At 40.4% G+C, this 13281-nt stretch overlaps 1 protein-coding gene across 9 annotated transcripts in view; it reads left to right on the top strand.

Moving 5' to 3' along the window:
* JADE1 (jade family PHD finger 1) overlaps positions 1 to 13281 on the top strand; it is a 96910-nt gene that overhangs the window by 21536 nt on the left and 62093 nt on the right. For all 9 annotated transcript variants that reach the window (XM_061585032.1, XM_061585033.1, XM_061585037.1 and 6 more), the window contains exon 2: positions 5955 to 6032. In XM_061585032.1, coding sequence (XP_061441016.1) covers positions 5955 to 6032 — 78 coding nt within the window. The remainder of the gene's footprint in view (positions 1 to 5954; positions 6033 to 13281) is intronic.

The following is a 13281-nucleotide window of genomic DNA, read 5'->3' as shown; positions in this document are numbered from 1 at the left end:
AAAGATAAATATTCAGTCAAAACCAGAATTTTTTTTATTGGGTTTTATGGATAAACAAAAGGAAAAGAAATATGGAAGAATAATATTATATATGATCACGGCAGCAAGATTACTATATGCACAAAAGTGGAAAATGGAATTGATACCAACAATGGAAGAATGGCTATTGAAATTAATGGACTTAGTTGAGATGGACAAATTGACATGTCTTATTAGAGGAGAAACGACAGATACATTTCTTAAGGAATGGAAGCCTCTTTTGGACTATTTGTTGAAAGAAAAAAATGAAATGATGATAATGGGATTTGACGATTAATTAAGATAGACTTTGGAAAAAAGTGAATTTCGTATGTTCTAGGAGACAGGTTTGATATATATTATATACTTATAGCTGATCTGTAACAAATCGGAAGTCAAGTTTTTCTTTTTCTTTTATTTTTTCTGTTGTATTGTTTTTGTTGTATTTGTATTTGTTTTTATAAAAATTTGAATAATAAAAAAATTATTATATATATAAAAAAAAGGATAGAGAGCCTTCACCTTGCAGGACTTATTCACCTAGTCATTTTGAGTGTGCTGATGCCAGCACATGTTGGACAGATTTAGTGGGTTTTTGTCATTTTAACCAACCTTATGAATGTTTCGGCGCATATCCAGAATGAGACTAGCCACAGTCTGGTTCTATTAGCTTTTCAGTTATTTTTATGAAAAAGATAGTCATGATCTAAACATGTTTAGGAACATTTATAAGGCCAGGCTGCTAAGTCAACATAGTTGTAGATATTTTCAGCCATTACTGCTTAATTGCCAAACTCTTTGGTAACCAAATAAACATTTAGAAAATATACGTATTCACCAATTCTGAGTTTAGACAGATTATACAGTAGTCTATTATTTATTTATTTATTTATTTAAAATATTTATACCCCATCCTATTTCCAAGGAACTCAGGGCGGCTTACAAATAAAAACCATAATCAATTAAAAACAAGCAATATACAGTTTAAAACAATTAAAAATAGATTAAATCAGTAAAAGTTAAAAAATGACAATATTAGTTAAAAGCCCGTCTAAATAAAATAGTCTTAACCTGGGCACGAAAGGATGAAAGTGAGGCAGCCAGTCGAACCTCGCTAGGGAGGGAATTCCACAATCTAGGGGCAGCCACTGAAAAGGCCCTATTCTGTGTTTTTACAAAGCAAGCTTGTGAGAAAGATGGAATAGTGAGCAGGGCCTCACCAGATGATCTCAAAGCTCGGACAGGGTCATAGAGGGAGACACGATCTAACAGATAGCCTGGACCTAAGCCGTCTAGCAATTATCCTTGCTAATGGTAATAGTGCTGTTAATGGAGAGGATGTTGCTACCACATGTTTTAAAAAGATCCTTAAGCACTACCCTTCTAGATGTGGAAATGAGAAATTGCTAACATAAGTTTTCCTTAGCGCAGGTTAGTATTCTTATGCTCTGTATTTTTCTTAAATTGCTCATGCTTTGGTTTTACAAATCCCTATCTGCATAGCTGTTGGCTATTCAGTGAAAGTTAGGAACTGGGAATTCCTAATAGCTGTCAGAATAAATATAGCAAGTGTGACCATAATTATACAGCCACAAGAGTGGCTGTATACTATAGCCAGCATGGATTTTTCGCATTCCACAGTGTTAAATTGAAAATATCCCCCATGTCATTCTGCTGTTTCCCATAAGCTCATTTCAAAACAAAACCTCACAAAATTTATAGTCCTGAACTCAGAAACGCTTGCTTAACAACCCTCTACATTTTCATGGTGATACACGAAACAGTCAGAGGATCAAGAGTTCAAAGTGTAAAACAGAAAAAAAAAAATCCAGACCCCTGCTGGACTTTTTTCTGTCAGTGGTCTCATAATTTGTTGAAATTAATTAAAAATCAGCCTTGTTCACAGGGTACCTATAATCCTATTACTGACCTTGCCCCATACTCTGACCTTCATCATCTGCAATTTAAAAGATAAAAAAATGCCTGGCTGATTTTTAATTAATTTTAAAAACTTAAAATTGAACTCAATGATAAGCGCTGGGCAAGCTCAGTAAGAACCAGCTGTCATTGTTCTGAAAGCCATAGCTGCTGAGCTTGGCTAAGCAGGGGCCACACCCATGCCAGACATTTACAGGCATACCCCGCTTAATGTTGCCCCGCTTAACATTGCCTTGCTATAACGTACATGCTCCATTTGTCCCCATACCCAGCTTAACGTTTGCGTGCCTCGCAATAACGTATACTTTATTGGCATGGCGCTGCTGCCATCTAGTGGTGATTGCGTGCAGTACAAGTGAAGACAATTGCTTCACTTAAAGGTTATTTCGCTTAAAGTATACTCTCCGGTCCCATTGCATATGTTAAAGCGAGGTATGCCTGTATTCCACTTGAAACAGTCTTGGCTTCTTCCAAAGAATTCTGGGAAGTGTAGTTTGTGAAGGGTGCTGAGAGTCGTTAGGAGACTCCTATTCCCCTGACAGAGCTCCAGTGGCCAGCATGGTTTAACAGTCAGCCCCTCTTCTGGGGATTGTAGCCCTGTGAGGGGAAAAGGGCGTCTCCTAGCAACTCTCCATCATCCTTCACAAACTACACTTTCCAGGATTCTTTGGGGGAAGCCATGACTATTGAAAGTGAAATAAAGGTCTGGTGTGGATGTGGCCAGTGACAGCTTTGGTTTAAATTTGGTTGGGAGACTACATGTGCCTGCTGTAGAATAAAAAGTTGGAGGAAACCCTGAAAAATGATACTGTTCACAATGTGTTCCTTTTAGAAAGAAAAGGGGCTTTTCCTCTATCCAGTGCCCACCCACCCAGTCTCCTCCCCACCCGTCCCTCCCCCTTCCTGCCTACCCTTCCTTTCCCTCCCCCTTGCTCCTCCCCCCTCCCTGCCTCCTTCAGGTCAGTTTCACCTATTCTAAGCATGATTGTAAAGGAGTAAATCCCATTGAACTCAAAAAGTATACAAATGATCAAACCTCCCCTCCCCTCCTCCCTCCTATCCCCTCCCTCTTGCTCCATCTTCCCCTTTCCTTCACCCCTCCTGTCAAATCCTCCTCCCCTCCTTTTCTCCTTCCCTCTCCCCTCATCTTCCTCACTTCTCCTCCCCCATGAACAGTTTTACCTATCCTAACCATGATTGTGTGGGAATAAATCCCACTGAACCAAATAAGCATTCAAATGATCAAACCTCTCCTACCCTTCCTGCCTGCTGTCCTCCCCCTCCTCCTCTCTGCTCTTCCTCCTCCTCTCCTACCCCTGCCCCTCTTCCCCTCCCCTGAGGTCAGTTTCACTTACCCTAAGCATGGTTGCAGGGAGTATATCCCATTTAACTGAGTAAGTATGCAAATGATCTATCCATTCTCAGCAAACTTGCACAGGATCCCATTTCTTAACCTCCCGGATTAAAACACATAAATTCACTAATAGGCAAAAAAATTCCTTGCAGTTTTATAACATACCTATAGCAAACAGATATTTCTCTGAAACTTGGAAAAGCAGGGAAATTGGGCAGCTATAGTGAATGCACCAGGGGAGCAGGAGACCTGACCTTCTCTCTGAGATATTGTACTGCCCTCCAAATTTGTAAAAAATTCAAACACAATTTGGATTGGTCTTTCACAGTACAACAGACTTCATGTGTAGCTTGGAAGAATTTGGTAACGTGCTTCTGAGCATATGGTGAGTGGTCGCAACACCTGCAATCAGCCCAAATAACAGAAACAAGACGTGAGCTGTGCTGATCTTGTTTTAGCAGGGAGGAAGCAGCAATATTAAGACAGTTGATATAGTTTAGATATTCACTTGAAACATGTTTGATTTACAGTGCAATTTTAGTGACGTTTCCTATAGTAAATCCTTTTATTTTGTTTCTGTTTCTGTGAATATGTGAAGTACAGCAACATTTTTCATTATTTACACTAAAAAAACTCCAAAAACAATTGTGGAATAATGGCAGTGACTGTTCTGCAGAATAGTCTCCAATGGACATGAGGAGTGGTACTCAGGTTGTACAAGACAAAACAGTGGGAGGTAAAATATATTCTAGAAATGTCTAGGTGTGCTCTATGTTTTTAATTGACCATGCCCACTCTTCCGTAAGTGGAGTGGTTTAAACATAGAAGGCTGAACACATGCATCTTTGGCAGGCCAAGTTTGTTTTTCCCGACAGCTAGATTCAATATATTGTAATCAGTCTGATTTTATATTAAACTGCAGTTTCAAATTCAACTGTTAACGCACCCAAAGTGGAAATAGAGCGTAACCTCTAGTTTGAAACACAAAAGGCTGACTTCACCATCATATGGCATTGACCAATGAAAAGGCTTTGAAAGTAATAAAAATAAAATTGTCACAGATTTTTAGGAATAATAATGAGAAATATAATTTCCTAGGTTAGATTCTGTAGAAACAGTAGAAACACAGGAAAGAAGCAAAGTAAGAAGAACACCAAGAAACATACAAGAACTAATTCTCCATCTTTGGATTTGTAGTCCTGATTGCAGGTGTTGCCACCACTCACCATATGCTCAGAGGCACATGTGACCAAATTCTTCCAAGTTCTACAGGAAATGGATTGGACTGAACCCAAGCTGTGTTTGTATTTTTACAAATTTGTAGGGCAGTACAATATCTCAAGAGAGGCGGTCAGGTTTCCTGCTCCCCTGGTGCATTCACTATAGCTGCCCAATTTCTCTGCTTTTCCAGGTTTGAGAGAAATATATGTTGGCTATATATAAGTTCTTAACTGCAAGGTTTTTTTTACCTATTAAAAGATATATGCGTAGGTATTTGCCTTACTGCTTTGACTTTTTAACAAATCCTGAATTGCAAATTAAAATAACCTGAGGATTTGCAAACAGATCTCACAGCAGCAGTACTGCTACTGAGCAAAGTTTTGATACCTTTTTTTTGTCTGAAAATAATAGATTCTTGCATTGTTCTTTCTGCCATGAAATTACTACTTGCCACACAGAACTACATGGGAATAGATTATGTGAAAGGCTCTACATGGATTAGGATTATGGCCAACATGAATATGGTATTGAAGGTTTGCTCAACTTGTGTATCAATGGTCTCACTACATTTTCAATTACTCTCCCACAAGTCATATTTGAATGCATATCCCCACCCAACTGGATGTAAAATGTTAGCTCCCTGTGAATCCATTCTCTATTGTTTCACCATATTCTCTGCCTCTGTGTCATCATAGGATTGTTTAGGTGGGAACACTTCTCTCTCTCTGCTTGCTCAGTGGAGTGATGAGATTACCATCGTCATTAGTCTTGTTGTTTTGATGCCTCCCACATCTGTAAAATCCTTTCAGTAGTGTGTTGGACAATATAAATATTTACATTGGCCATATTGAGGAGGCAAAGTGCCTGCTCTGTTGAAGTTGCTGCTAACATCAAAGTCATAAAAAAGATGTTATGTACAGCAACTTTGGGATGAACTCAACTTGAGGACTTCATCAACAGGGGTGGCCCAAGACATGGTGCTTCCTGAGGCAAAGGACAGTATGATGCCCCCTTCCCATTCCATGCACAGAAGCTAACTGGATTAACAGTTTAATCTTACTTCAAAACTGTTGATGGGACAATGTCTTCTACTGTACCTGAAGGCAGAAGGCTAGCTCGGGTGGTGCAGGGCAAGCTGCATGGTCTACCTAACTCCTCTAACTCCGTGCCACTACTACCCAGCATCTGTCACCAAAGGCAGTTGTTTCACTCTGCCTAACTGTAGGGCCAGCCCTGTCCATCAGTGTTGGTATTTTGCTCATCCCATGAGTATATTCTAAATAAAACATCTTCAGGTTGTTCATTGCTTGTATTTATGCTGCTTAATGTCACTTGTCTTCCTTTGTGAGCGCTCAATCATGGAACTTTCTTTGATTCATAACTTGATAACTTGTGGGTTAACGTCTGTTGTATTTCTTCACAGGCTGCCTGCTGTTACCCTGGAAGATCATGAAACGAGGTCGACTTCCCAGCAGCAGCGAAGATTCTGATGACAATGGCAGTAAGTGCTCCTTTTTGTTGTGCTTGTGTCACACCAGGGTTATGAGGTTTTTTTTATATTAACTATTTTGAATGTGATACTTTAAATAACAAAGGTGTTTTGCATATCAGCTGGGTAGAGTGTTAATATGAACAATCTTTGTTAAAATCAAACAGATTTTCATAGGTGAACAGCAGTAAGGCATCTCACGGCTTTACAACTGATTACACAGCATGCAGTAATAAATATGTGTGCGTGTTATGTGCCTTCAAGTTGATTATGACTTATGCCGACCCTATGAATCAGCGACCTCCAATAGCATCTGTTGTAAACCATCCTGTTCAGATCTTGGAAGTTCAGATTTGTGGCTTTCTTTATGGAATCAATCCATCTCTCGTTTGGTCTTCCTCTTTTTCTACTCTCTTCTGTTTTTCCCAGCATTATTGTCTGTTCTAGTGATCATGACTTCTCATTATGTGTCCAAAGTATGATAATCTCATCATTTTAGCTTCTAATGATAGTTCTGGTTTAATTTGTTCTTTTTCGCATTCCATGGTATCTGCAAAACTCTCCTCCAACACCACATTTCAAATGAGTTGATTTTTCTCTTTTCCCCTTTTTGATTGTCCAACTTTCACATCCATACATAGAGATCAGGAATACCATGGACTGAATGATCCTGACTTTGGTGGTCAGTGATACCTTTTTGCATTTGAGGAACTTTTCTAGTTCTCTCATAGCTGTCCTCCCCAGTGCTAGCCTTCTTCTGATTTCTTGACTATTGTCTCCATTTTGGTTAATGACTGTGCCAAGGTATTGGTAATCCTTGACAAGTTCAATGTCCTTATTATCAACTTTAAAGTTACATAAATCTTCTGTTGTCATTACTTTAGTCTTTTTGATGTTCAGCTGTAGTCCTGCTTTTGTGATTTCCTCTTTAACGTTTATTAGCATTTGTTTCAGATCATTGCTGGTTTCTGCTAGTAGTATGGTATCGTCTCCATATCTTAAATTATTGATATTTCTCCCTCCAATTCTCACATCTCCTTCATCTTGGTCCAATCCCACTTTCTGTATGATATGTTACGCATATAGATTATATAGGGTGATAAAATACACCCCTGTCCCACACCCTTTCTGACTGGGAACCAGTTGGTTTCTCCATATTCTGTCCTTACAGTAGCCTCTTGTCCAGAGTATAGGTTGCGCATCAGAACAGTCAGATGCTGTGGCACTCCCATTTCTTATACAGCATTCCATAGTTTTTCATGATCTACACAATCAAAGGCTTTGCTGTAATCTATAATGCACAGGATGATTTTTTTCTGAAATTCCTTGGTCTGTTCCATTATCCAGTGTATGTTTCAATATCCACCTTGGATATTTGGCATTTCTCGTTCCATGTATGGTACAAGCCTTTTTTGTAGAATCTTGAGCATTGCTTTACTTGCCATGGGATGTTAAGGCAATAGTTTGATAATTACTGCATTCCCTGGGATCCCCTTTCTTTGGAATTGGAATGGCTTCATGTCTGTGGGCCATTGTTTTATTTTCCATATTTGTTGACGATTTTTTGTCAAATTTGGACAGATTCTGTCTCAGTAACTTGTAGCAGCTCAATTAGTATACCATCTATTCCTGGTGATTAGCCTTCCTCCTGCTTCTTTTCTAACTCGTAAGCCCCATTTCCCCACAATCCCTTGTTCTTCTCTGTTCCCTACTTTTGCATTCCAGTCCCTGATGATTATGAGAACATCTTGTTTTGGTGTGTGATCAATTTCTTCCTGTATTTCTGCATAAAATCTCTTCAATTCCTCTTCTTCTGTGTTTGCTGTTGAAGTGTAGACTTGGATGATGGTTATGTTAATAGGTTTCCTGTTTAATCTCATTGACATCACTCGCTCAGACCTTGCGTTATAGCTCCTAATTGCTTATGCTACATCACTTCTCACTATTAGAGCAACCCCATTTCTTCTTAATTTCTCATTTCCTGCATAAAATATTTTGTAGTTGCCTGATTGAAAGTGTCCCTTTCCATCCATTTTAATTCACTCATGCCAAGTATTGTAATATTGATATGTTCTGTTTGTTTCTTGACAATTTCTGTCTTTCCCTGGTTCATGCTTCTTGCATTCCATGTTCCTACTGTGTACGTTGAACAACTCTGGACTCTGGCTTTCCTTTTGGCTTTGACCCAGTTGCGTCATTAGTCACAGCATTACTTGTACTTGTCCATTGTTCTTCCCCAGTAACTTGATGAGTGCCTTCTGACCTGGGGGTCTCATCTTCCAGCACTATCTCATGTTGCATTTTGGACAATCTATTTATAGGGTTTTCATGGCAAAAGGTATTCAGAGGTGTTTCACCATTGCCTTTCCTCTGTGTCTCGATGCATCTTAGTCTGGTGTCTCAGCTATGACCCTGCTAGGAGTCTAGCCTCTTGGTCCAGACTCCTGAAGGTATTGCTCTCAACTTCTTTGATACTCTCAAACCCCCTTACCACGTTAAGGAGTGTGTCCTAGAGGAGGGCAATAATAGATATCCACCTAAAAATACAAATTAAAGCTCTTTTTTGATACAAAGTGCTGAAGAAAATGTTTACCACTTCAGTTAAAAATGTTGTCAAATCTTTAGATCGTAACAAAGGGATCAAAGTTTGATTTGGGGTGGCTTGTCAAACTAGCTGTATGCATACCTTGTATGCATAGCTTGTAGGGTTTGTAATACTCCTGTTTTTATATGAGTTCTTTATGTGTTGAGCAAACCCCTTACCTTAACAACTAAGAAAACTTAACAATGTGTGGCTTTTTTTTTGTACCACTACTGTGAAGTACTAAGATCCAATAGAGTAGGGCCCCGCTTTTTGGCGTTCTGCTAATATGGCGGTTTTCAATTAGAGTAAGGCCCCACTCATACAGCGCTTGTTCCGCTTTTACGGTGTTTTGGGGGCCTTGGGGGCCATTTTATTGATGGACTTCCGCTTTTCAGTGGGTTTTGCTTTTCAGCGGGGGTCTGGAATGTAACCCACCATATGAGTGGGGCCCTACTATACAAAGGGTAATTTATGCAAATACTTCCAAAATGGTTGTTTGTGAGAGCTTTTGTGGATGGTTTATAAAGTAGATAGCAATGAAACCATGATACAAAGGTCACTGGAGACACAGTAGCTTTTTCCAAGCAGTGGGAAAGAAAAACAATTTTGGAATACAAAATTCCCTCTCAGATCTTTATTAATCGGAGAATCAATTACTTAAGGTACTAACCTGCATGCCCAACCACACACCGTTTTCAGACTGAAAACAAAATAAAAAGGAACACAAACTCTGGCAAAAGAAATGCAAGAAGACAAAAAGGGATGCTAAAAAAGAATTTGAGGAGCACATTGCTAAGAACATAAAAAGCAACAGCAAAAAATTCTATAAATACATTCAAAGCAGGAGACCATCTAGGGAGGCGATTGGACCCTTGGATGATAAGGGAGTCAAAGGTGTCCTAAAGAACGATAAGGAGATTGCAGAGAAGCTAAATGAATTCTTTGCATCTGTCTTCACAGTGGAAGATATAGGGCAGATCCCTGAACCTGAACTAACATTTGCAGGAAGGGATTCTGAGGAACTGAGACAAATAGTGGTAACGAGAGAGGAAGTTCTAGGCTTAATAGACAATATAAAAACTGACAAATCACCAGGTTCAGATGGCATCCACCCGAGAGTTCTCAAAGAACTCAAAGGTGAAATTGCTGATCTGCTAACTAAAATATGTAACTTGTCCCTCAGGTCCTCCTCCGTGCCTGAGGATTGGAAAGTGGCAAATGTAACGCCAATCTTCAAAAAGGGATCCAGGGGGGATCCCAGAAATTACAGGCCAGTTAGCTTAACTTCTGTCCCTGGAAAACTGGTAGAGAGTATTATTAAAGCTAGATTAACTAAGCACATAGAAGAATAAGCCTTGCTGAAGCAGAGCCAGCATGGCTTCTGCAAGGGAAAGTCCTGTCTCAGTAACCTATTAGAATTCTTTGAGAGTGTCAACAAGCATATAGATAGAGGTGATCCAGTGGACATAGTGTACTTAGACTTTGAAAAAGCGTTTGACAAGGTACCTCACCAAAGACTTCTGAGGAAGCTTAGCAGTCATGGAATAAGAGGAGAGGTCCTCTTGTGGATAAGGAATTGGTTAAGAAGCAGAAAGCAGAGAGTAGGAATAAATGGACAGTTCTCCCAACGGAGGGCTGTAGAAAATTGAGTCCCTCAAGGATCGGTATTGGGACCTGTACTTTTCAACTTGTTCATTAATGACCTAGAATTAGGAGTGAGCAGTGAAGTGGCCAAGTTTGCTGACGATACTAAATTGTTCAGGGTTGTTAAAACAAAAAGGGATTGCGAAGAGCTCCAAAAAGACCTCTCCAAACTGAGTGAATGGGCAGAAAAATGGCAAATGCAATTCAATATAAATAAGTGTAAAATTATGCATATTGGAGCAAAAAATCTTAATTTCACATATACGCTCATGGGGTCTGAACTGGCGGTGACCGACCAGGAGAGAGACTTGGGGATTTTAGTGGACAGCATGATGAAAATGTCGACCTAGTGTGCGGCAGCTGTGAAAAAGGCAAATTCCATGCTAGGGATAATTAGGAAAGGTATTGAAAATAAAACAGCCGATATCATAATGCTGTTGTATAAATCTATGGTGCGGCCGCATTTGGAATACTGTGTACAGTTCTGGTTGCCTCATCTCAAAAAGGATATTATAGATTTGAAAAGGTTCAGAAGAGGGCAACCAGAATGATCAAGGGGATGGAGCGACTCCCTTCTGAGGAAAGGTTGCAGCATTTGGGGCTTTTTAGTTTAGAGAAAAGGCGGGTCAGAGGAGACATGATAGAAGTGTATAAAATTATGCATGGAGAATGTGGATAGAGAAAAGTTTTTCTCCCTCTCTCATAATACTAGAACTCGTGGACATTCAAAGAAGCTGAATGTTGGAAGATTCAGGACAGAGAAAAGGAAGTATTTCTTTACTCAGTGCATAGTTAAACTATGGAATTTGCTCCCACAAGATGCAGTAATGGCCACCAGCTTGGATGGCTTTAAAAGAAGATTAGACAAATTCATGGAGGACAGGGCTATCAGTGGCTACTAGCCGTGATGGCTGTGCTCTGCCACCCTAGTCAGAGGCAGCATGCTTCTGAAAACCAGTTGCCGGAAGCCTCAGGAGGGGAGTGTGTTCTTGCACTCGGGTCCTGCTTGCGGGCTTCCCCCAGGCACCTGGTTGGCCACTGTGAGAACAGGGTGCTGGACTAGATGGGCCACTGGCCTGATCCAGCAGGCTCTTCTTATGTTCTTAGGTTCTTATGTAAATGCTGCAGTTTACCACCACATATAACAAGTAAATATATTATTTTGGACATTTGGATTGTTATGTTTGCAAAACAGAAGGGTGGATTGGAAGCCTGTGAAGAGGGACATGTTTCTTTTTATCTGTGTTCAGCAGCTGTGGTTTTACAAAACCACATATCTCTTTTAATATGTCAACATTTCATATTTGTAAGCATGCACTTTTTTCAATTCTGATTTTGTGTGTCAATATTTCAGTGGTGGTTGACAATTTAAGGTAGATTTCCATAACTGTAGATTCTTGGTTGTAACTATTGCATGTTTTTCTGATAATCTGAAACGTCTGTTTACACATTGCCCCTCCCTGGGAGAAGCCTTTCCAAGAATGTTTGGGCAATATCAGCTGTAGTAAGCTTTGCCTGGGGTGAGCTTATCACACGGAGAAATTAGTTGCCTGAATTTATGTTTAGAGACTTATTTTCCTTTCTGTCGAAAAAATGGGAGGATCTTGTGTATTATTTATTTATTTATTTATTTTATTTAAAATATTTCTGTCCCACCCTTCTACCCTACAATAGGGCACTCAGGGTGGCTACAATAAAATCGCACGCATATATAATAAAATACACAATAAAACATTAAAAATTACAGTAAATTAAATTGTATAAAATACTGTTAAAATACATAAAATGCATTATGCATACACATACAAACATAAATATGTATATATGTGCATACACATATAAGAAGGTGAGAATAAAAGAACTTAAAAGATAAAAATAAAAGATAAAAAACTTAAAACAGCGTCAGGCTGATCAGTCAGTCCCAACCAAAGGCTCTCCTGAACAAAATAGTTTTTACAAGTTTCCGTAAGACCATCAGGGAAGGAGCAGAGCGGACTTCTTGGGGCAGGGAATTCCAAAGTCTGGGAGCCACAATTGAAAAGGCTCTCTCCCGCGTGCCTGACAATCTGACTTCTTTCATTCCAGGCATGCAGAGGAGACAAGAGATAGATGATCTTAAATCCAGGCTAGGAACATATGGGCGTAAGCGGTCCCTTAAGTACACTGGTCCAAGACCATTTAGGGCTTTAAAGGTCAAAACCAGCACTTTGAATTGGGCTCGGAAACAAATTGGGAGCCATTGGAGTCGATAAAGCACAGGGGTGATATGCTCCCTGCGCTGTGCTCCAGTTAACATTCTGGCTGCTGCATTTTGGACCAACTGTAGTTTCTGAATCGTTTTCAAAGGCAGCCCCACGTAGAGTGCATTACAATAATCAAGCCTCGATGTCACCAATGCATGTGTCACCGTGGCCAAGTCAGCTGCTTCCAGGAACGGACGCAGCTGGTAGACCATTTTGAGATGACCAAAAGCACCCCTGGCTACCACAGCCACCTGATATTCCAGCAGCAAGGCAGGATCCAGAAGAACTCCCAGACTGCAGACCTGCTCTTTCAAGGGGAGTGCAACCCCATCCAGAACAGGTTGCAACCCTATCCCTGGGGGAGTTTTTCCCTTGATTTCATATAAATGTTAAAGAGCATGAGAGACAGAATGGAACTCTGAGGTACCCTGTAGGCCAATGGCCAGGGGGTCGAGCAGTAGTCTCCCAGCACCACTTTCTGGGTCCTGTCCATGAGGTAGGAACAGAGCCACTGTAGAACAGTGCCTCCTAGGCCCATCCCAGCTAGACGGCTCAGAAGGATACCATGATCGATGGTATCAAAGGCCACCGAGAGGTTCAGCAGCACCAACAGGGATGCGCTCTCCCTGTCCGATGCCCCGTGTAGGTCATCAAGCAGGGCAACGTCTCTGTCCCATGACCAGGTCTGAAGCCTGATTGAAAAGGGTCTAGATAATCCGATTCATCCAGGAAAACTTGGAGTTGAGCCACCACCACCCTCTCAATCACCTTGCTAAGGAAGGGGAGATTA

The sequence above is a fragment of the Rhineura floridana genome, chromosome 9 (genome assembly GCF_030035675.1).
Source record: "Rhineura floridana isolate rRhiFlo1 chromosome 9, rRhiFlo1.hap2, whole genome shotgun sequence".
In the NCBI taxonomy this organism is placed as follows: Eukaryota; Metazoa; Chordata; class Lepidosauria; order Squamata; family Rhineuridae; genus Rhineura; species Rhineura floridana.
The sequence above is the reverse complement of the archived record's forward strand: the minus strand, read 5'-3'. Positions and strand labels throughout refer to the sequence as shown.